The sequence below is a fragment of the Apium graveolens genome, chromosome 3 (genome assembly GCF_009905375.1).
Source record: "Apium graveolens cultivar Ventura chromosome 3, ASM990537v1, whole genome shotgun sequence".
Taxonomy (NCBI): Eukaryota; Viridiplantae; Streptophyta; class Magnoliopsida; order Apiales; family Apiaceae; genus Apium; species Apium graveolens.
The window spans coordinates 481,173-506,233 of NC_133649.1; the positions used below are offsets into that span (position 1 = coordinate 481,173).

Below are 25,061 nucleotides of genomic sequence, written 5' to 3' on the forward strand. Positions count from 1 at the left end.
AAAAAGTTTTGATATTAATCTTAATTATTATTATTTAGTTTGATTATTAATTACGGTTTTTATTATATGCATTTTATTTAATTACGCGTGTAAGTAGGACGTTTATCTCGAGCCTATATAATATCGTATTAGGCTTAGGGTTAGTCATTCGATATACAAATCACAGCCGAAATGATTTAGGTTTTTCGGCTTTGTTATAAGTAAGCAAATACGTTTATAAACTTTAAGATATTGCATATAATTTACCACATATTTATTATAATATCTAAAATAATTTATAGGCTTTGTTATAATTATTAAGTTTAAAATATTAGCGTCCCCGATATACTTAATATTGAAATATAAAATAGAAAGTTCGGCATCCACTCTTATTTAGGATAGTTTCATACTTATTTAGAAAAAAACTTCTGAATAAAAGTTCACATATTAAAATTGGTTTTAAAAAAATGAGTTCATGAACTATATTAGATAAGAGTTTGAAATGTTAATAATCTACTCAGGAAGCATGATTTACCACATATTTTTAATTTTAAAATAATTTATGAATGTTGCAAAACATATCCCAAAAACATATTTGGCATATATACAAAGTGCATATTAATAAATCTAATATTGTGAAATAAATTATTATTTTCTTCTCAATTATCTTAAGTTCATGATTTAGTATACATAAAATGTTTTTGAACATGTATCATACTAAAAATAAATATATAAATTAGTTCATATATAATAACTTTGTAATGAAAGTTACTTAAGAATATTAGATAATTTAGTTAATCCTTATTTTAAGTGTGAAGCAAAACCATATAAAACAATATTTGCTTGTGACATCCTTATTTTTTATTTTCAGGTCATACATTAATTAATATTATATATTACGATTGAATTATATATAATTTATAGTAGTATGAGACCTTGTATAAGTTAAAGTTGTTATGCAACTTACAATTTTTATCAAAAAATAAAGGGCACTCATGCCTTAAATAATTTAATGTCATAATCAAAACAAAATTTGATTTACAAATTTGATATTTGTACATATAATATTTTTTTCATATGATTTTTTTCATGTGTCAAAATGCATTACTTTTTGTCCATTTAATTACTACTAACCAAACGTAAGTAAGAAAAAGGGGATAAATTTTACACCAATTTATTTATACTGATGCATTATTGTGGGTATTATGTATGTTACATAATATAAATAAAATACTTAACTATTACATATTTTTAAAACAAACAGGATCATTCTACACAAAATAGAAACCATCCTCATTATTATTAGTTTAACAAACCCAGAGTAACTAGTATTATTATTGTAATTGTTGATATTATTTAAAATAAAATACTCCTGGAGGACTTAGTTTGGCACCAAATTCTGAGAATCCAAAAGCTAGGTTCAGATACTAGCCTCGCCTTTTCCTTTCTCGCTAGGAGTTCAATTCTTATTCAATCCAAACTTCCGAGTATGACTAGCAATTTGTGCAGGTGTTGTAGGTGTTGTATGGGGCAAGTAGTTTCTTGATATATGTTAGACTTTATTTAATTTAAACGTATTTAATATCGATGTGTCCGAATTGTTTAGGAAATAAACCAGTGTTTATTTGTGAACGTTGGAATATTTTGAATAAGTCAAAGTAGTTGATTGTTTTTAGGAGAGTAGTGGAGGAAAACTAGGATCAGCACCTAATTTGTATGAACGTGTTTAGAGTTTTGCTATTATGTACTCTGTATTTCCATTTTCTGTTATCAATAACAAAGTTGCAAGTTTTCCATATCTGTGATCATTGATTCAGTATCTTTATTTTCAGTTTAAATCTTATATCTGGTATCAGAGCTACTACACGTATCTTTCCTGCTAACGAAGATGGAGTCGAAGGCGGAGTCAAGCAGAAGTAAGAAAGGGAACTATGGACTAAGTTATCCAATGCTTACTAAGACAAATTATACGGTTTGGGCTTTAAAATTGAAGGTGATTATACAGGCTTATGGAGTCTGGGATGTCGTCGAGCCTAAAGATCCAAAGGCTCCCATTGAAGAGAAAATAGACAAAAGAGCATTGACTATCGTCTACCAAGGGATCCCGGATGACATACTGTTGGCTTTGGCCGAAAAGAAATCATCCAAGGAGGCCTGGACAGCGATCAAGATTATCAGTCAAGGTGCAGACAAGGTCAAGAAAGACAAGGCGCAAACACTTAAAGCAGAGTTTGAGGCACTAAAGATGAACGACTAGGAACACATCGATGATTTCTGTATGAGACCTAATGGTCTGGTCACTAACATCAGATCATTGGGAGAAATAATAGGTAAGGAATATGTCATGAAGAAATTTCTAAGAACCGTGCCAACCAGATTTTTGCAAATTGTATCAGCTATTGAGCAATTTGGGAATCTGGAAGCCATATCGGTAGATGAAGTCACAGGCTCATTGAAGGCTCACGAGGAGCAAATACAATTACAAACGGAGACCAGTGAAGGACCACAACTGCTTCTAACCGAAGAAGAGTGGTAGAAGAAAGAAAATAAGACAACAAACTCCTTTTAACACGAGAAGATTGGTTAAAGAAGAATGGGAAAAACACTTTTCCAGGTGGTTAATGATTATCGAGTGAAGGACAGTCGAAATATTGTTCGTGACAGGAGTCAGGTCAAATGTTTTAACTGTTGAGCTTATGGTCACTTCGCGGTGGAGTGTCAAAAGCCAAGGAAAAATAGGCCACAAAGGGGTGAAGTGAACTTGACACAACTGACAGATGATGAACCTGCCTTGCTCATGGTTGTTTGAAAGAAAATTGAAGAAGAGGTGATCATGTTAACCGAGAACGATGACTCGAAAATTGGTAAAGGAGTAGAGGAAAGTATATGGTATCTAGACAACGGGGCTAGTAACCATATGACAGGATGTCGTGAAAAGTTTAAGAAGCTGGACAAAAAAATTAAAGGAGAAGTAAAATTTAGAGATGGTTCGAGGGTCAAGATTAAATGGTAAGGTTCTATTAAAATCAAGTGTAATAATGGTGAAACGAGAGACTTGCACGGAGTATACTTCATACCAACATTGCGAAGCAATATCATTAACTTGGGGCAGCTGTGAGAAGAAGGAAACCGGGTTGTATTGAGTGGAGAACATTTGTGGCTTTATGATAGGTGTGGAATACTTCTTATGCAGGTGAAGAGATCTGGAAATCGTATATATAAAATTCAATATTAAAGAAGCCCGAAACAGATGCTTACTGACACAAGGTGGAGGAGGCTCCGGGCTATGACACAAATGCCTGGGCCATGTAAATTTTAAAGCAATGAATGTGATGTGTAAAAATCAGATGGCACATGGTCTACCTTCACTAGTTCATCCCAAATAAAATTGCAGCAGATGTCTCATGTCAAAGCAAACTCGTAAGCCATTTCCCTCTAAAACTGTTTTTGTTGCAAAGCCCGGTCCTTGAATTGATTATATCGATTTGTGTGGACAAATAACACCACTACCCCCAGCTGATAATCAATTTGTATGCTTACCGTTGATGATTATACAATATTGATGTGGGGTTTATATGTTAAAATCAAAATCTGAGGCTTTAAAAATTCAAGTTGTTAGTGAAAATGGGGCAAAACAGGGCATACAGGTTTTGAGATCTGACCGGGGGGAGAATTTTGCTCTAAGAAGTTCGAAACATTTTGCAATGAACATGGGATTTGAGGCACTATACAGGGCCCTACACACCAAAACAAAACGGTGGTGTGGTAGAGCGCCGTAATCGAACCGTTGTAGCTATGGCGAGAAGTATATTAAAAAGAGAGACAAGTTCCAGCAAACTTTTAGGGGGAGGCTGTCAGGCAGGCTGTTTATGTGTTAAACAAATTACCCATACGAGCTTTGTCATCTATTACAACCACATGAGGTCTGGTTCCACCAAGATGTATGGAGATTTTGAAGAAGCACTTTTTGGGTGGAGTGGAATGAAGGAGAGATATAGCAGAATTTGTGGGAAAATGTCCTTACATGTCAAAAAGTGAAGATAGGACCCTCAGAGGCCCTAGTGGATTGGTGTGCAGCAGCTAGATATTCCAGTTTGGAAGTGGGAAAACATTAACTATGGATTTTGTGACTCATTTGCCGAGGACTTTCGAGAAGAACGATGTCATATGGGTGGTGGTTGATAGACTTACTAAGTCCACTCACTTCTTGCCTATTAGGAGAGACTACTCATGTTCATGAGTGACAGAGGATTTTTTCAGCGAGGTATTGTTAGAGTGCATGGTGTACCTGTGTCGATAGTTTCTGATATGGATACGAGATTTACATCACGGTTTTGGAAGGGTTTCCAACATGCTTGGGTACAAGGCTTAATTTTAGTAAACTTACATCCAACGACCGATGGATAATCGGAGAGAGGACGATTCAGACATTGGAAGATATGTTGAGGGCTTGTGCTTTGGAGTGGACAGGTGATTGGGATAAATATTTGTATCTTGTCGAGTTTGCGTACAATAATAGCTGGCACGCGAGTATTGGTATGCCACCATTTGAGGCTTTATATGGTAGGAGGTGTAGAGCACCATCTTGTTGGGATGAGGTTGGAGAGAGAGTCATTGAAGGACAAGAGCTAGTTAGAATCACTAATGAGAAGGTGGAGAAAGTTTAAAGAAAGTTTAAAGGAAGCTCGATCTCGTCAAAAGAGTTATGCGGATCAACATCAGAAGTTTGGTGGATTTGAGCTAGGTGATCATGTGTTCTTGAAGGTGTCTCCTTGTAAGGGTGTGAAATATTTTGGTATGAAGGGAAAGCTTAGTCTAAGATATATTGGCCCTTTCGACGTTATAGAGAAAGTAGGGGAAGTATCTTATAGAGTTGGGTTGCCACCACAACTATCTCATGTGCATAATGTGTTTCATGTGTCTGTTTTGAGGGGCTATAAATATCATCCATTACACGTAGTTCAGTATCCATTGCATAAGATTAGAGAAGATCTTTCTTGTGAGGAAGAAGCTGAGGCTATCTTAGCTCGAGAAGGGCGAGTTTTGAGGAAGAACACCATTCCGTTTGTGAAGGTTTTGTGGAAAAATCATTCTGATAGAGAGGCGACTTGGGAGTTAGAAGAATCTATCCGTGAGAAATATTCGCATTTGTTCGAATCTAGTACGAGTATTTAGTTTTCGTTTGATTCAGGGGACGGAATCCTTTTTAAGGGGGTATATATGTATATACGTGAAATTTAATAATAATAATAATAATAATATAATAGAAGTGAAGTGAACTTGACACAACTGACAGATGATGAACCTGCCTTGCTCATGGTTGTTTGAAAGAAAATTGAAGAAGAGGTGATCATGTTAACCGAGAACGAGGACTCGAAAATTGGCAAAGGAGTAGAGGAAAGTATATGGTATCTAGACAACGGGGCTAGTAACCATATGACAGGATGTCGTGAAAAGTTTAAGAAGCTGGACAAAAAAATTAAAGGAGAAGTAAAATTTAGAGATGGTTCGAGGGTCAAGATTAAATGGTAAGGTTCTATTAAAATCAAGTGTAATAATGGTGAAACGAGAGACTTGCACGAGTATACTTTCATACCAACATTGCGAAGCAATATCATTAACTTGGGGCAGCTGTGAGAAGAAGGAAACCGGGTTGTATTGAGTGGAGAACATTTGTGGCTTTATGATAGGTATGGAATACTTCTTATGCAGGTGAAGAGATCTGGAAATCGTATATATAAAATTCAAATTAAAGAAGCCCGAAACAGATGCTTACTGACACAAGGTGAGGAGGCTCCGTGGCTATGACACAAATGCCTGGGCCATGTAAATTTTAAAGCAATGAATGTGATGTGTAAAAATCAGATGGCACATGGTCTACTTCACTAGTTCAGCCCAAATAAAATTGCAGCAGATGTCTCATGTCAAAGCAAACTCGTAAGCCATTTCCCTCTAAAACTAGTTTTGTTGCAAAGCACGGTCTTGAATTGATTTATATCGATTTGTGTGGACAAATAACACCATCTACCCCAGCTGATAATCAATTTTGTATGCTTACCGTTGATGATTATACACATATGATGTGGGTTTATATGTTAAAATCAAATCTGAGGCTTTAAAAATTCAAGTTGTTAGTGAAAATGGGGCAAAACAGGGCATACAGGTTTTGAGATCTGACCGGGGGAGAATTTTGCTCTAAGAAGTTCGAAACATTTTGCAATGAACATGGGATTTTGAGGCACTATACAGGGCCCTACACACCAAAACAAACGGTGTTGTAGAGCGCCGTAATCGAACCGTTGTAGCTATGGCGAGGAGTATATTAAAGAGAGACAAGTTCCAGCAACTTTTAGGGGGAGGCTGTCAGGCAGGGCTGTTTATGTGTTAAACAAATTACCCATACGAGCTTTGTCATCTATTACACCACATGAGGTCTGGTTCCACCAAGATGTATGGAGATTGAAGAAGCACTTTTGGTGGAGTGGAATGAAGAGAGATATAGCAGAATTTGTGGGAAAATGTCTTACATGTCAACAAGTGAAGATAGACCATCAGAGGCCTAGTGGATTGTTGCAGCAGCTAGATATTCCAGTTTGAAGTGGGAAAACATACTATGGATTTTGTGACTCATTTGCCGAGGACTTTCGAGAAGAACGATGTCATATGGGTGGTGGTTGATAGACTTACTAAGTCCACTCACTTCTTGCCTATTAGAGAGACTACTCATGTTCATGAGTTGACAGAGATTTTTCTGCGAGGTATTGTTAGAGTGCATGGTGTACCTGTGTCGATAGTTTCTGATAGGGATACGAGATTACATCACGGTTTTGGAAGGGTTTCCAACATGCTTGGGGTACAAGGCTTAATTTTAGTACAACTTATCATCCAACGACCGATGGATAATCGGAGAGGACGATTCAGACATTGGAAGATATGTTGAGGGCTTGTGCTTTGGAGTGGACAGGTGATTGGGATAAATATTTGTATCTTGTCGAGTTTGCGTACAATAATAGCTGGCACGCGAGTATTGGTATGCCACCATTTGAGGCTTTATATGGTAGGAGGTGTAGAGCACCATCTTGTTGGGATGAGGTTGGAGAGAGAGTCATTGAAGGACAAGAGCTAGTTAGAATCACTAATGAGAAGGTGGAGAAAGTTAAAGAAAGTTTAAAGGAAGCTCGATCTCGTCAAAAGAGTTATGCGGATCAACATCAGAAGTTTGGTGGATTTGAGCTAGGTGATCATGTGTTCTTGAAGGTGTCCTCCTTGTAAGGGTGTGAAATATTTTGGTATGAAGGAAAAGCTTAGTCTAAGATATATTGGCCCTTTCGACGTTATGGAGAAAGTAGGGGAAGTATCTTATAGAGTTGGGTTGCCACCACAACTATCTCATGTGCATAATGTGTTTCATGTGTCTGTTTTGAGGGGCTATAAATATCATCCATTACACGTAGTTCAGTATCCATTGCATAAGATTAGAGAAGATCTTTCTTGTGAGGAAGAAGCTGAGGCTATCTTAGCTCGAGAAGGGCGAGTTTTGAGGAAGAACACCATTCCGTTTGTGAAGGTTTTGTGGAAAAATCATTCTGAGAGAGAGGCGACTTGGGAGTTAGAAGAATCTATCCGTGAGAAATATTCGCATTTGTTCGAATCTAGTATGAGTATTTAGTTTCGTTTGATTCAGGGGACGGAATCCTTTTTAAGGGGGTATATATGTAATATACGTGAAATTTAATAATAATAATAATAATAATAATAATAGAAGTGAAGAATTTGATTTAATTTAGAATAAGAGTTATAAAAGAATTTGTTTTGATTTGGTAATTAGATTAGAAAAAGGAGTGATACATGATCTATATATATAATCAGCACATCTCTTAAACAAGATTCACACATTATTATCAAAAACCTTGAAATTTAATAGGCCGCCGAGGTGAAAAAGAAAAAAAAAAGAAAAACAAAGAAGAGGCAGTGGATTCCCCAGAGAAGAGTAAGGCAGAGCAAAGTAGAGAGAGGCAAGGGACTAATAACGAAGATAGATTGTCATAGCTTTATAGTAAATCAAAAAGGTACTCTTTTATGTGTCATATGGTTGAGAATAGCATACACGCAATTCTTGTAGTATATTATTAGGTTAATATAATATTTGCTTTTGTTATTCGCGTGCTAGGTTCTACAACATCAACATCAACAAAGAATAAGTTTTAAGAATATTATATTATCTACATCATCTTGTGTGTGGCGTTCCCCTGTGTGTGTTTCTTTTATCACTTATCTTGTATATCAATTTAATGGTCTCTAGTTTATTCAAGGTGTGTTTTCATATTTTCTTAACCATTAATATCATGCGGTGATTATTTTAATATAAGTTCATTTCATAATTAAATATTATTTTAGTTTGTTCTTTGATACATGATTTTATTTTATTTTTCCCCAAAGATTGTGCTAGCTGAGTTGTGTAATCAATGAAATGTCTTGTAATTTGCATCATAAAATACATAAATTAGATGTATATTTTGAGTCGTTAAAATTATGTAAGTTACTATATAAAAAGAATGTGAGCTATGTCACGTTTAGGTGAGGATGTACATATTTAAGGCCAAACATACGTTATTTAAATAAGTATTTGTTTTGCTTAATTTTATTATGACTTGTATTATTAGTAAATTAATAGAGTAATATGTTGTTATATTATTATTTGGTCAGGTGATTAATTGGTCAGGTAGTACATGTCCTCTCAATTTTAATACTATTTCGGGGACTTATACATTTTGGGGTAATAGTTAGTTTATCAATTAAATTATTTACATGATCACCTTTTCGTATCGCAATAGACTAGAATACAATGATGTAGTTTTGTTCAGCCTAGTTGATTATCATGTGTCAAAACTGTACTGTATAGGTTAGTTACATGATTAAAGGTTACATAAATAGATTTTAAGTAGTAATGATTAATTATTAAATGATTAAATAAAATGCATATTAATCATAAATTATAATTTTGTATTTAGATTGCGGGTCGGGATTTACCGGATTGTTTGCGGATCTTGATAGTATTTTAGTTTCGATATTCCAAGTACGGACTCTGTCCCCTTTTTATTCAGCGCTACTCCACTTAGCATTTAGAAATATTTGATTAGTTCAGTTCTTCTGTAACCTGCTCATTCAATATTTGATTTGACTTTTTCTGACTTCCGAAAATTATTTTAAAATTGATTTGGAAATTTTAAATATCTGTTTATGCGGTTTTCAAAATTTATCTATGACACCCTCTATTTTGGAAATTCAATTATTTGTCTGAGATGATTTTAAATTCTGCGAGAATTATTTTATTTGGACCCTTAGTGTGATTTAGGGTATACCGAGTTAACCATCTGTAGGGGTACTACAGCCATGTCATTGCGACACCAGTGACATGACACTTCCGTGACAGTGTGATTGGTTACGGTGTATCCTTCTGTTAGCCCTTGGGAGGACCTTTTGTGCATTTGATATTTGTTCAGGATACGTGGGTGCACCCAGAGTTTGATTTGTGATTTGATTTATGGTGACGTTGTATATGCCGTACACGTTATCCATTCTGTTGCACACATTAGGTACCCTATGATGTGTGTATTTGTATTTGTTCTGATCTCGGTATGAAATATCCTAACCCCTCGTTATTTCAGCCTTACTTATTTTAAAAATTGTTGATTTATTATAAATTACAAATTATTTATTTCTGATCTCTTTATTTTGTAAACTGTATTCTAAATCCGTACTGGGCATTTGGCTCATGTCATATTCTTTTTCTGGCAGGTGCTTAGGGGGATCTGGGACTGTGTGATGCAAAGCTACCCCAATTCGTTGATTAAGATTTCAGAATTTTATCTTTAATTAGACTTAATTATTTATTTACAGATTTCTCATTTATATTATTGGTTTAGACTGTTTGGAGATTTAATATTATTTTTGAGATTTCGGACTGTTTAATTATTATTTAGAAATATATTAGTGCTATGTTTGCAGGTTTTTGGATTTTAAGTAATATCTCCCTTCTATTTAAAGAAGGGGGTGTTACAACCAGGCACCAAAGCGTACCGGTTATTCGATCCTGTTGCTCGAAAGATTCATATCAGTAGAGATGTGGTGTTCAATGAAGATAAGGGATGGTGTTGGGAGACTACAATCAATGTTGAAGCACCTGGAGGGGACAAATATATATTTGATTTTCCTGAAACAATTTTACATGATGTTACAAGTGAGCCCATAACGGTTCCAGAGGTTGAAATCCGGTCACCAAACACACCTTTGTAGCAAACTCAAAGTAGTTCTCAACTCGGCTCAACAAATACAGATGTACCTAGAGATGCATATGATGACAGTGTGACAACACGTAAGTTTCGGAGTCTTGATTATATTTATGATCACAAGACTGAAGTCGAAATGGCTGAGGAGGAATTATTATTGATGGGTATAGATGAGCCAGTATGCTTTGAACAAGCCATAAAAGAGCCTAAGTGGAAAGATGCGATGGACAAAGAAATAGAAGCTATCGAAAAAAATCACACCTGGGTACTCACAAATCTGCCGAAGGGTCACAAGGCCATCGATTTAAAGTAGGTCTTTAAGCTGAAAACTGATCAACATGGTGAAATCACAAAACACAAAGCCCAGCCCGGATTGCTGCAAAGGGTTATGTGCAGCGACATGGGATTGATTATGAGGAGGTGTTTGCACCCGTGAATTTACCACTAGCTTTGGCAGCCAAACATAATTGGGAGGTTCATCACCTCGATGTAAAATCAGCTTTTTTAAATGGAGTGTTACAAGAAGAAGTTTATATCTCTCAACCAAAGGGTTATGCAAAGGAAGGACGAGAACATATGGTTTATCGATTGATGAAAGCTTTATATGGTTTTTACCAAGCTCCACGAGCATGGTATGCACGGTTAAATCAGTATTTATTAACGTTGGGATTTATCAAATGCCCTTTTGAAAATGTCGTGTATATCAAACGTGATGGAGCTGGTTCGCAGATTGTTGGAGTCTACGTAGATGATCTAATTTTCACAGGGGCAAATATTTGAGACATCCTCAAATTCAAGGGGGAGATGGGTAGAGAATTTGATATGTCTGATTTGGGTAAGCTATCGTATTACGTGGGATTAGAGGTTGTTCGAGGCTGTGGTTTCATACAAATTCGCCAGTCATCTTATGCCAAAAAGGTACTCGAGCGAGCTGGTTTGGCTGAGTGTAACTCGGTGAAATATCCAATGGTTTGGGTCAGTTCAACTTTCCACACATCTTATATCTTTTGAAGCTGACATGATGTTGCAGAAATATCAGTGTTTCAGTCTAGATTTTCGTACTGAAGTTTCAGTAAGGTTTCTTAAAGATCAGCCTCTGCGAGTCAACAGATTACAGAAGGTGTTTGGAGCACCATAGTTAAGTAACAAGTAATAATCATGATTTGAAGACAATAACATGTTTTCTTCAAGAAAGGGTCAAGATGGCATAAAAACTTATGAAGTACTTGTATCACTGTTATATAAATCTGCTAATAAGAATCATTATTAGGTGTGCCGTAAATTATATAACTATCATCCACTTTATCTGAACTTAAACAGCAGCAAAGTTTGTACTTGGATACTGGTAGTACACAAGATGCAACCAGAACATCTCAAACTTTTGTAGTTCGACAAAATTATAAAAATACTAGCAAAACATGCTTAGGAAAACAAAATTGACATTTTTAAAATCAAGAACAACATGACAATACGTAATTTATTGATAATGATAAGACTCGGTGAAATCACAGGATTTTCGAGATGTTAGAATAACTGATGTCAACGTAATTATGGTATAGATGCCTGAAAGCATGTTCCAGGAGTTTTAATACTTCTTTAGGCGCAAGGTTGATCAAAACTACATCTCTTTGTTGGCTTGAGTAGGCGTTTCTACTGTCCCCAGTGCAAAGTACTTCTTTTAATGTATGTTACAGTGTGTGATTTCTTTTGATTTTAGGTGCGTTGAGAGATGATTCAGAGTTGATTAAAAAATGTGACTTACCTAAATTAGAAATTACGTTTGTACTTGTTAATGAATCTCATCTTCGTAACTTGTTTTGATCAACTTATTTCAGCATATATGATGCATAAGAAGTTAAGAACGTCAACAGGATGAATTCAAGCCATACTTCTATTCACTTTTGCAGGCAAAAACGAAATGCTAGTATTCCTTTTATTATGATTTGCATTATTGAATTGAGAATCTTCAACTGGCCAAAGATATGGCTCTCAATCATTCTTAGGGAAACAGTAAGTTCTAAACTTGATTTCTTAACTGAAAAAGCCCGACTCTCTACGGACAAAATTACACACTACAGTCAGTGCAGCACCTAGAATGCCTTAAAAGGTTTATCATGGTAGTGAAGAAAGGGTATTAAACATAAGAATCATATCTTCGTACAAACTTTAATCTGTGATGCACTAAATCCCTTCAAACTGCTAATTCGCATGGTACTTTCTGTGAGAAATTCTTCCATCAGCCAGTAACCAGACAGAATAAGTGATTAAAGTGACAGGCTAAGCAACATGGAAGCAATGACAGACTCAGCCCCTTCCACTCCATTTCAAAAAATGAAAGCTGACTGCAGTATTAATTTGCATGCTACAAAACCTTATTAACACATTGAAGGAGCAAGCAGAATTTGACAAAAAGAATGCACACTTGTCCTGTTGGCAATAATAACTTCAAAACAGATAAGTGTTGCTCTTTATGCAGCACCGTTCTTAATTATCAGGTGAGGTGGAGAATACGTTCGACTATGAGAAGCTAATAAATTCAGTGTCTTGTAAGCTATGGCTATAATTCGACACATATCATCTGGCTCATCTCATCATCACCAGTGTTTTGGCATCTCTTCCTTTCATGGTTGCAGAACAATTTTGAATACAAGCTATATCCGATATAATCTTTTCAATTATCAAGTGATTTGTCGTGTCGATCAATGTCATGTAGCGGGTCTATCAGGTACACTTATATTTACCATACTTGGAGATTTTGAAAAGATATTCCCCAGGTAAGCTCCAGTTAAATTCAAAGATCTGCTTTGGTCCAAATCCTTGCTTATAACACATATTTTAGGCTTTTCGGACTCAGCCGACAACGCGATTTGAAAATCTAAAAGACCATGTAAAGTAAATTTTGGCTTTGGTAACATATGCTCTTTGTTCACTTCAAAAATTCTACTGCATGACCCAACACTTTCCTGCATAATAATATTGCACCTCTTCAGATGGCATATAAATAACCTTAACGAACTCATACAGAATTAAAAAGAAATCAGTACTGATGTTTGCACGTATAAATATACATGCATATTGCACAGCTCTCACCGTCATGACCCCCTACTTAAATTGAGCATTCACTTGAAATCAAATCTATGGCGTCCTTGGGGTTATAATACTTTATAATCCCGGTATCAACTAGATGAGCTATACTGGGTGGGGGAGTGACTCGAGGATACAAGCATAAGAATGCATTCATTATAAGATAAATTCAAAATACACACATGCATCTTTTTATTCTTATTCCTTAATCATTGATAGAACAGGATTCCCAAATAGACTGATCTAAAATGAAACATCACTAATTATACTAGCCAGGACGACATAAAATAAATTTTGTGCTGATCTATAACTAAAAATCAGGCTTCGGTTTAGATTAGTCCCCAATTCCGCCTCTGTCCTCGATCATAACCTCTATTATAGAAATCAGCCGATTTTTCAAAAATCGCAGATAAATCGCTCAAAATTCGGTTAAAAATATTTGTCGAATTTTACCGATTTCCGATAAATTGCCTATAAATCATTCGATTTTTTAAAAATCGTCCGATAAATTGCAAATTGGTACCTCAACCGAATAATTTCGTTTTCCAAAATCCGTAACACCGATCATCACACATGCTGACATGCACGTAAAAATATGAAAGAATGCTTACTGATTGATCCAAGTCTAAGGAGTGAAGTAGCCATTGACAGCCAAAGGTGGAACTAAAAGAAATGGGGTCAGGTAAATTATCCTCGAATTGCATTTTACTGCCACAGTATATACAAATTAACGACTGTGTCCCTCTCAAAAACTTGGCGTTACATTTTGTGCACCTTGGATCCTCCGGCAATAACTTGTCGACCTCCGAAATCGAGGCATCGAGTTAGGGGAGGGGATAAATAGATGGGTCATGAGGATCATAAGTTGATAGTGATCCGGATTCTCTTGGGAGCAAATTTTTATCCTTCCTAATTATTTTGCACCTTATTTATTACTGCCTCTGTCCCTTTCAATTGTTAACATTTTATTTTTTTCGTCTCTTTTAATTGTTTACGTTTTATTTTTTATAGAGTGTCCGACACGCATTTTAAAATGCATATAAAGTATAATTTTGTAAATTTTTTTACAATTTTGTTTTTCTGAATTAAAATTTAAACATTCAACATTTATTTAGAAAAAGAAAATTGTAAAACTAAGTTACATAACTATATTTTTTATGCACATTAAAATGTGTGCTGAACACTTTCTCAGAAATATAAAGAATCCCAGAAATGTAAAAAATTGGAAGGGAGTAATATTTTGTTAGTTTATGTGTTGTTTTTATTCTTAATGACTATTCAATAGTTTTTTTATTTTTTGGTGCAACTACTTGATAGTTTAATGGAGTAATTCTCTATCGAACGTGAAAAATGATGGACATTGAATTTTGTTGAATAATACTCCCTCGGTTTTTTATTAGATGACGTTTGACTTTTTTTACACATTTCTAAGTGTTTTGACCGTATAGTTAGAATAATAATTTTTAATTTTTTCTTTTTGTGAATAAAAATATATAACTAAAACTTTAATTTAGAAAAAGAAAATTTAGAAAAATATTATTTTATCAATGCGTTAGAATTGTGTGCAAGAAAGTCAAACTACGTATAAAAAATAGAGGGAGTATCCGGTTGAGATATTTTGTTTAATAACAACTCAAACGTGAATGTGACACATAGAGATGAACAAAAAGCCTATCGGGCCGGGTTTTATCCGGACTTTAAAAAGCCCGGTTTTTTTTAAAACGAATCGTGCCGGGCTTTTTTAAAAATCGGGTTGGGCCGGGCTTCCTAAGAAATTTAAGGCCCATTTTAGGCCCGCGGGCCGGGCCGAACCGGGCTTTATCCGGGCTTTTTATATATATATTAAAAAATATTTTAATATTTTATAACTCGAATTATGAGTAGTTTAAATACCGGATAAAATAATATTTTTGATATATTAGATAGAGTAGTTTAGACACCGAAATAAATAATTATTTTTAATATAATATATAAATAATCATATATACTTTAATTGTTTCTAATATTATGATATATTATTTTAATAATCATAAAAAGTATTGTATATTTTCAAATTTTATATACAAAAATGGTTTTTTTAATCGGGCTTTTCCAAAAGCCCGGGCTTTTATCCGGGCCTTTTTCGATCCGGTCTATTATTCGGGCTTTTATAAATCCGGGCTTTTATTCGGGCTTTTATAAATCCGGGCTTTTCGGGTTTCGGGCTGTGCCGGATTTTCGAGAAATAAGGAGGCCCATTTAAGGCCCGCGGGTCGGGCCGAACCGGACCGGGCTTTTCTGGCTTTTTTCCGGATCGGATTTCGGGCTTCAGATTTTTTAAACATCTCTGGTGACAGACTCGCTATTTTTTTTTTGACAAATATGGCTTATAGCCTTACAAATGAGTATTTGTTCTCATAAATTCTCGGAGTGAGCGAGGATCGAATCCAGGTACCTGGGACGACAGAGAATAAATTATTAACCAATTAAGTTTAAAAATAGTATGTATTGTTTTTTCTCCTAATTAACGTGTCAAAACTATAATACAAGAAACTTAAAATTATTACGAATTATATTTTATAAATTCTTTATCTCATAAATCTGAACTGTAATTCCAACATTTACAAATCTAAAATTATTTCATTATATGGACAAAAAAATATATATTCATATATACAATCAGTCGCGAATAATTGAGCACCGCAAAACAAATATACTTTCGAAGTAATTACCTACAAAAATACACAAATTTGCTCGCATTTCACCTAACCCAAACACCGTAATGTTTAGTTCTTTTATTCCAACGATAAATTTTAAAAAACAAATAATAATTAAATATATTCACAGATGCACCAACTTTTCAACCATATGTTCCCCTTCCAAATTCCAACACGAATTCGATGTGAGATCATATATTTTTAGCCTTTTCAAGTGAAGTGATCTTGGAGCCAGAAGAATCAACCGTGAACGAATCATACCTTTGAAACAAATGAGCCACAAATAAAGCCGCTGTAATTGGTACAATATCTTTAGCAGGACACTGCTTGTTATTCGCACTCGGGGACTCGGTTTGCGACCCATTCGACCAGAACACATAACTCAGTAACTCGGTCCCTTTATCTTTCGTAAACCTATCGGCTACAAATTTCTCCGGATCATCAAACACCTTCCCATCTCTCATAACCAAAGGTTGGTACCCGCAAATCACCTCTCCTTTCTTCACCTCAAATGCCGAGTCATGCGAACTCAGCGTAAAATCCTTCCGCGCCCTTCCGAACTGCAAGGGCACGGGAGGGTTGAGTCTTAGAGCTTCGTAAACAAACGAGTTAACCAGGTCGAGTTGACTCACTGAGTTGAAACTCAGTGACTCGCCCTTGCATGCATCTCTTACTTCTTCCCTAAGTTTCTCTTGCAACATTTTATCATTTCCAAGAAAATTTATAAGAGTTGGGAAAAAAGCTAAAAGTCCACCAAATGCATTGAACCCTAGTACATACATAAGGTTATGAAGTGCATCTTCTTCCCTGAGTCCAAACTCCGTTATTCCTATTTGCAACACTTGTGAACCTTCTTTTCGTATAAACTCAGCTACTTTGTTATAGCCACCGTTTACTAGAAACGAAGGGTAAGTAAATGAGTGGAGAAAAATTTCTTCGAAAGGCTGACAAAGGCCGAGTTTTACAGTTGGGATGACTTGAATGAGGAGCCAGCGTTCCAGATAAGTGTATCCTTTTTCGGATAACTCGGGCGATTTTGATGAGTCAGCTCCGGTTAAGGACCGAGTTAGGAAGCTGAAGAGGAACTTTTTTAACGGCACGTCGAAGGCGGCGTCTTTGGATTCTGATTTGGAGATGTCGGAGTAGATTGTTTCCCACGTTGTGTCTAGGTTTGTGGTGAGAGTTGAGATCCATATGCTTCTGCTCCGTTTTAGGATGTCCAATATGTAGTTCTTCAGCTGCAAACATTGTCAAAAATACTAAGGTCAAAAACATGTATGTTTCTCCTGACACTTGAACTCTTGATCGGTGATGATAACTTTTGTTTCATAAAAACAATTCAATTTTTTAAGTACATCTTGAACTCATGGGTAGTTCGATAAATTAATATTACTTTCTTTTTGACACATTTTTCAATACTCGTTTAAAGTATAATTTCACAATATTATTTTTAAAAAAAAAAATTAATAAAAGTTTTATATTTAAACTTTTATTCAAAAAAAATTGAAAAAAAACATTATGAAACTATATTTATAAAATCATCGAAATACGTGTAAATAATGTATGTATATATTCCGTTGGAACAGTCGAACCGAGGTAGTATACTAAAATACGTTTTATTTAAAAGAGGAGTGTTAGGTGTACAGAATTGTATACAAAATACAACAGCTCATTCCAATTAAAACCCCCAACATATCATTATGTACACAATTCCGTATCCCAAGTATTTTCCAATTTGAAATTCTCAGGTACGGGATACAAGTTGGAAAAAACAAAACAAAATGCATACCTGAGCATGTCGGGGCTCAGTGGTATCAAGATAAATACAAGTACGAACATCTCCGGTTAAGCTAGTACTCGGCATGTAATCTCCGGCCAATACATCTTTCTTCTCCACAAGCTCCATATCGAACAAATGAGAGAAGGATTTAACATCAAGCACAGCTATTATATTCGGATTAATAGACGTAAAAAATGGAAATGCAGGAGGAATATTAGTTCGAAACACACTGCTCTTGTTCTCATCATTCTTTGACACAATTGTAATTGTACCTTTTCCTTTGACCGGAATTTTTGACGAATCACCAAAAGTAACTTCCACATTGATGGTCTCGTTTATCTCCGTAAATAAATCTTTATGACCAGTCATGTGATTGTTGGCCCCTCAGTCAAGATACCAAACATTCTTCTTGCTTTCCTCGTCTCTTTTATAAGTGAGGAACATTTTTATCTTCTTTTGCAGCAGCAAAATGACTTCTTTCTTCCACCTTTGGTGCTCTACACTCATAACTGAAGTGACCAAATTTATTATAATTATAAGATTGAAATTGAGATTTATCACCTCGTTGCAATCCACCCCTTCCTGGCCTCTAAAATTTTGACCATGACCAGATGATTGAAAACCTTCAGAATTCTGGCCTCTGTTAAAAGACTGTCTTCCACGTCCTCGTCCACCTCGGTAACCACCTCTAAAGCCACCTTTTTCACGTACAGAACCGCTACTGCTAGAACTGTCACCAATGGATACTTTACTTTGTAACGCCTTCTCGAGATGGCTTGCATCATCATACTGGTTCATCCGCTGCTCGTGAGCTTGAAGTGAACCTACGAGTTCATCAATGGAAATTGTGAACAAGTCCTTTGACTCCTCGATAGAAGTAACAACGTAATCAAATTTCCTTGTCAACAAATGGAGTAATTTTTCCATTACCCGAACATCATCGAGACTTTCCCCGTTTCTTTTTATCTCATTTGTCACCATTTTCAAACGCGTAACAAATTCACCAATATTTCCAGAATTTGTCATCTTTAAATTTTCAAACTCCCAGCGTAGCACTTGGAGCCGCACCTTTTTTAACTTTTTCAACTCCTTGGAATGATTTTTCCAAAATCTCCCACGCACTCTTTGATGTTTTTTCCTCCGAAAGTTTTTCAAAGGTGGATTCATCATCACCTTGAAAAATTGTGTATAACGCATTTTTGTCTTTTTTCCGGGACTCCTTAAACACAGTTTTCTCGGTATTTGACAGAACTGCTTTAGCGGCTGCATCCGTGGGCTCGTCATACCCGCTTTTGACAATGTCCCAATTGTCTTAGGAACCGATTAATACTTTCATTTGAATACTCCAGTTCCTGTAATTTATACTCGTCAAGTTTGGAATATTTGGTTGCACTGTCGTCGTCATTTTTCACGAACGAAATCTTAGCTCTGATGCCACTTGTTGGAAACGTAGATGGGAAGCCTTAGCTCTGATGCCACTCATCGTCATTTGCTTGTGAAGCCTTCGAGCTTGCCCGCGTGTGTGACGTGCGGACACGAATGTAGCGGAAAATTGGCCCGAATAATTACGGACTAGTTTTGCTAAATTTAATTTCCACTGGGCTTAGGCTTTTAAATTCTTAATTCGTTTTTTATTACGAATTATTATAATTAATTTGGCGTAATAATAATCTGATTCAGTTACGTATTTGACTATTAATTAACGCATTTTATTTAATTATGCATTTTATTTAATTACGCGTGAAGTAGCGCACACGTTTATCTCGAGCCTATATAATATCGTATTAGGCTTAGGGTTAGGTATTCATTCGATATACAAATCACAGCCCAAATGATTTAGGTTTTTCGGCTTTGTTATAAGTAAGCAAATACGTTTATAAACTTTAAGATATTGCATATAATTTACCACATATTTATTATAATATCTAAAATAATTTATAGGCTTTGTTATAATTATTAAGTTTAAAATATTAGCGTCCCACTATATACTTAATATTGAAATATAAAATAGAAAGTTCGGCATCCACTCTTATTTAGGATAGTTTCATAACTTATTTAGAAAAAAACTTCTGAATAAAAGTTCACACATTAAAATTGGTTTTAAAAAAATGAGTTCATGAACTATATTAGATAAGAGTTTGAAATGTTAATAATCTACTCAGGAAGCATGATTTACCACATATTTATTATAATTTTAAAATAATTTATGAATGTTGCAAAACATATCCCAAAAACATATTTGACATATATACAAAGTGCATATTAATAAATCTAATATTAAATGTGAAATAAAATTATTATTTTCTTCTCAATTATCTTAAGTTCATGATTTAGTATACATAAAATATTTTTGAACATGTATCATACTAAAAATAAATATATAAATTAGTTCATATATAATAATAACTTTGTAATGAAAGTTACTTAAGAATATTAGATAATTTAGTTAATCCTTATTTTAAGTGTGAAGCAAAACCATATAAAACAATATTTGCTTGTGACATCCTTATTTTTTATTTTCAGGTCATACATTAATTAATATTATATATTACGATTGAATTATATATAATTTATAGTAGTATGAGACCTTGTATAAGTTAAAGTTGTTATGCAACTTACAATTTTTATCAAAAAATAAAGGGCACTCATGCCTTAAATAATTTAATGTCATAATCAAAACAAAATTTGATTTACAAATTTGATATTTGTACATATAATATTTTTTTCATATGATTTTTTTCATGTGTCAAAATGCATTACTTTTTGTCCATTTAATTACTACTAACCAAACGTAAGTAAGAAAAAGGGGATAAATTTTACACCAATTTATTTATACTGATGCATTATTGTGGGTATTATGTATGTTACATAATATAAATAAAATACTTAACTATTACATATTTTTAAAACAAACAGGATCATTCTACACAAAATAGAAACCATCCTCATTATTATTAGTTTAACAAACCCAGAGTAACTAGTATTATTATTGTAATTGTTGATATTATTTAAAATAAAATACTCCTGGAGGACTTAGTTTGGCACCAAATTCTGAGAATCCAAAAGCTAGGTTCAGATACTAGCCTCGCCTTTTCCTTTCTCGCTAGGAGTTCAATTCTTATTCAATCCAAACTTCTGAGTATGACTAGCAATTTGTGCAGGTGTTGTAGGTGTTGTATGGGGCAAGTAGTTTCTTGATATATGTTAGACTTTATTTAATTTAAACGTATTTAATATCGATGTGTCCGAATTGTTTAGGAAATAAACCAGTGTTTATTTGTGAACGTTGGAATATTTTGAATAAGTCAAAGTAGTTGATTGTTTTTAGGAGAGTAGTGGAGGAAAACTAGGATCAGCACCTAATTTGTATGAACGTGTTTAGAGTTTTGCTATTATGTACTCTGTATTTCCATTTTCTGTTATCAATAACAAAGTTGCAAGTTTTCCATATCTGTGATCATTGATTCAGTATCTTTATTTTCAGTTTAAATCTTATATCTGGTATCAGAGCTACTACACGTATCTTTCCTGCTAACGAAGATGGAGTCGAAGGCGGAGTCAAGCAGAAGTAAGAAAGGGAACTATGGACTAAGTTATCCAATGCTTACTAAGACAAATTATACGGTTTGGGCTTTAAAATTGAAGGTGATTATACAGGCTTATGGAGTCTGGGATGTCGTCGAGCCTAAAGATCCAAAGGCTCCCATTGAAGAGAAAATAGACAAAAGAGCATTGACTATCGTCTACCAAGGGATCCCGGATGACATACTGTTGGCTTTGGCCGAAAAGAAATCATCCAAGGAGGCCTGGACAGCGATCAAGATTATCAGTCAAGGTGCAGACAAGGTCAAGAAAGACAAGGCGCAAACACTTAAAGCAGAGTTTGAGGCACTAAAGATGAACGACTAGGAACACATCGATGATTTCTGTATGAGACCTAATGGTCTGGTCACTAACATCAGATCATTGGGAGAAATAATAGGTAAGGAATATGTCATGAAGAAATTTCTAAGAACCGTGCCAACCAGATTTTTGCAAATTGTATCAGCTATTGAGCAATTTGGGAATCTGGAAGCCATATCGGTAGATGAAGTCACAGGCTCATTGAAGGCTCACGAGGAGCAAATACAATTACAAATGGAGACCAGTGAAGGACCACAACTGCTTCTAACCGAAGAAGAGTGGTAGAAGAAAGAAAATAAGACAACAAACTCCTTTTAACACGAGAAGATTGGTTAAAGAAGAATGGGAAAAACACTTTTCCAGGTGGTTAATGATTATCGAGTGAAGGACAGTCGAAATATTGTTCGTGACAGGAGTCAGGTCAAATGTTTTAACTGTTGAGCTTATGGTCACTTCGCGGTGGAGTGTCAAAAGCCAAGGAAAAATAGGCCACAAAGGGGTGAAGTGAACTTGACACAACTGACAGATGATGAACCTGCCTTGCTCATGGTTGTTTGAAAGAAAATTGAAGAAGAGGTGATCATGTTAACCGAGAATGATGACTCGAAAATTGGCAAAGGAGTAGAGGAAAGTATATGGTATCTAGACAACGGGGCTAGTAACCATATGACAGGATGTCGTGAAAAGTTTAAGAAGCTGGACAAAAAAATTAAAGGAGAAGTAAAATTTAGAGATGGTTCGAGGGTCAAGATTAAATGGTAAGGTTCTATTAAAATCAAGTGTAATAATGGTGAAACGAGAGACTTGCACGGAGTATACTTCATACCAACATTGCGAAGCAATATCATTAACTTGGGGCAGCTGTGAGAAGAAGGAAACCGGGTTGTATTGAGTGGAGAACATTTGTGGCTTTATGATAGGTGTGGAATACTTCTTATGCAGGTGAAGAGATCTGGAAATCGTATATATAAAATTCAAATTAAAGAAGCCCGAAACAGATGCTTACTGACACAAGGTGAGGAGGCTCCGTGGCTATGACACAAATGCCTGGGCCATGTAAATTTTAAAGCAATGAATGTGATGTGTAAAAATCAGATGGCACATGGTCTACCTTCACTAGTTCAGCCCAAATAAAATTGCAGCAGATGTCTCATGTCAAAGCAAACTCGTAAGCCATTTCCCTCTAAAACTAGTTTTGTTGCAAAGCACGGTCTTGAATTGATTTATATCGATTTGTGTGGACAAATAACACCATCTACCCCAGCTGATAATCAATTTTGTATGCTTACCGTTGATGATTATACACATATGATGTGGGTTTATATGTTAAAATCAAAATCTGAGGCTTTAAAAAATTCAAGTTGTTAGTTGAAAATGGGGCAAAACAGGGCATACAGGTTTTGAGATCTGACCGGGGGGAGAATTTTGCTCTAAGAAGTTCGAAACATTTTGCAATGAACATGGGATTTTGAGGCACTATACAGGGCCCTACACACCAAAACAAAACGGTGTTGTAGAGCGCCGTAATCGAACCGTTGTAGCTATGGCGAGGAGTATATTAAAAGAGAGACAAGTTCCAGCAACTTTTAGGGGGAGGCTGTCAGGCAGGCTGTTTATGTGTTAAACAAATTACCCATACGAGCTTTGTCATCTATTACACCACATGAGGTCTGGTTCCACCAAGATGTATGGAGATTTGAAGAAGCACTTTTGGTGGAGTGGAATGAAGAGAGATATAGCAGAATTTGTGGGAAAATGTCTTACATGTCAACAAGTGAAGATAGACCATCAGAGGCCTAGTGGATTGTTGCAGCAGCTAGATATTCCAGTTTGGAAGTGGGAAAACATTACTATGGATTTTGTGACTCATTTGCCGAGGACTTTCGAGAAGAACGATGTCATATGGGTGGTGGTTGATAGACTTACTAAGTCCACTCACTTCTTGCCTATTAGAGAGACTACTCATGTTCATGAGTTGACAGAGATTTTTCAGCGAGGTATTGTTAGAGTGCATGGTGTACCTGTGTCGATAGTTTCTGATATGGATACGAGATTTACATCACGGTTTTGGAAGGGTTTCCAACATGCTTGGGGTACAAGGCTTAATTTTAGTAAAACTTATCATCCAACGACCGATGGATAATCGGAGAGGACGATTCAGACATTGGAAGATATGTTGAGGGCTTGTGCTTTGGAGTGGACAGGTGATTGGGATAAATATTTGTATCTTGTCGAGTTTGCGTACAATAATAGCTGGCACGCGAGTATTGGTATGCCACCATTTGAGGCTTTATATGGTAGGAGGTGTAGAGCACCATCTTGTTGGGATGAGGTTGGAGAGAGAGTCATTGAAGGACAAGAGCTAGTTAGAATCACTAATGAGAAGGTGGAGAAAGTTAAAGAAAGTTTAAAGGAAGCTCGATCTCGTCAAAAGAGTTATGCGGATCAACATCAGAAGTTTGGTGGATTTGAGCTAGGTGATCATGTGTTCTTGAAGGTGTCTCCTTGTAAGGGTGTGAAATATTTTGGTATGAAGGGAAAGCTTAGTCTAAGATATATTGGCCCTTTCGACGTTATAGAGAAAGTAGGGGAAGTATCTTATAGAGTTGGGTTACCACCACAACTATCTCATGTGCATAATGTGTTTCATGTGTCTGTTTTGAGGGGCTATAAATATCATCCATTACACGTAGTTCAGTATCCATTGCATAAGATTAGAGAAGATCTTTCTTGTGAGGAAGAAGCTGAGGCTATCTTAGCTCGAGAAGGGCGAGTTTTGAGGAAGAACACCATTCCGTTTGTGAAGGTTTTGTGGAAAAATCATTCTGATAGAGAGGCGACTTGGGAGTTAGAAGAATCTATCCGTGAGAAATATTCGCATTTGTTCGAATCTAGTACGAGTATTTAGTTTCGTTTGATTCAGGGGACGGAATCCTTTTTAAGGGGGTATATATGTAATATACGTGAAATTTAATAATAATAATAATAATAATAATAATAATAATAGAAGTGAAGTGAACTTGACACAACTGACAGATGATGAACCTGCCTTGCTCATGGTTGTTTGAAAGAAAATTGAAGAAGAGGTGATCATGTTAACCGAGAACGAGGACTCGAAAATTGGCAAAGGAGTAGAGGAAAGTATATGGTATCTAGACAACGGGGCTAGTAACCATATGACAGGATGTCGTGAAAAGTTTAAGAAGCTGGACAAAAAAATTAAAGGAGAAGTAAAATTTAGAGATGGTTCGAGGGTCAAGATTAAATGGTAAGGTTCTATTAAAATCAAGTGTAATAATGGTGAAACGAGAGACTTGCACGGAGTATACT

The 25,061-nt window shown here is 35.5% G+C and overlaps 2 protein-coding genes across 2 annotated transcripts; one reads left to right on the forward strand and one right to left on the reverse strand.

Annotated features, from left to right (window-relative positions):
* Nucleotides 1-6,592: 6,592 nt before the first annotated feature.
* On the forward strand, nt 6,593-11,048 carry LOC141711222 (uncharacterized). Its single transcript, XM_074513631.1, has 4 exons — nt 6,593-6,832; nt 10,030-10,219; nt 10,316-10,533; nt 10,665-11,048. Exons 1-4 carry the CDS (start codon nt 6,593-6,595, stop codon nt 11,046-11,048), a joined length of 1,032 nt encoding a protein of 343 aa, XP_074369732.1.
* A 4,960-nt stretch (nt 11,049-16,008) lies between these two features.
* On the reverse strand, nt 16,009-19,025 carry LOC141711223 (fatty acid hydroperoxide lyase, chloroplastic-like). Its single transcript, XM_074513632.1, has 3 exons — nt 18,390-19,025; nt 17,838-18,167; nt 16,009-17,286 (listed from the first exon to the last, which is right to left on the reverse strand). The coding sequence occupies exons 1-3, from the start codon at nt 19,023-19,025 to the stop codon at nt 16,240-16,242; spliced, it is 2,013 nt and encodes a 670-aa protein (XP_074369733.1). The 3' UTR covers nt 16,009-16,239.
* Between the last annotated feature and the right edge of the window lie 6,036 nt (nt 19,026-25,061).

Bases quoted from the DNA above. Each gene is read 5' to 3' on its own strand.
- LOC141711223 (XM_074513632.1), bottom strand. From the start codon at position 19,025: ATGCGTTATACACAATTTTTCAAGGTGATGATGAATCCACCTTTGAAA. The intron at 18,168-18,389 runs GTGATAAATCTC...TTATTTACGGAG, and splicing joins AAGGGGTGGATTGCAACGAG to ATAAACGAGACCATCAATGT. The intron at 17,287-17,837 runs GTATGCATTTTG...CAATGTTTGCAG, and splicing joins CTGAGCCCCGACATGCTCAG to CTGAAGAACTACATATTGGA.
- LOC141711222 (XM_074513631.1), top strand. From the start codon at position 6,593: ATGGATTTTGTGACTCATTTGCCGAGGACTTTCGAGAAGAACGATGTC. The intron at 10,220-10,315 runs GTGAGCCCATAA...CAACAAATACAG, and splicing joins AATTTTACATGATGTTACAA to ATGTACCTAGAGATGCATAT. The intron at 10,534-10,664 runs GTACTCACAAAT...GGTTATGTGCAG, and splicing joins TCGAAAAAAATCACACCTGG to CGACATGGGATTGATTATGA.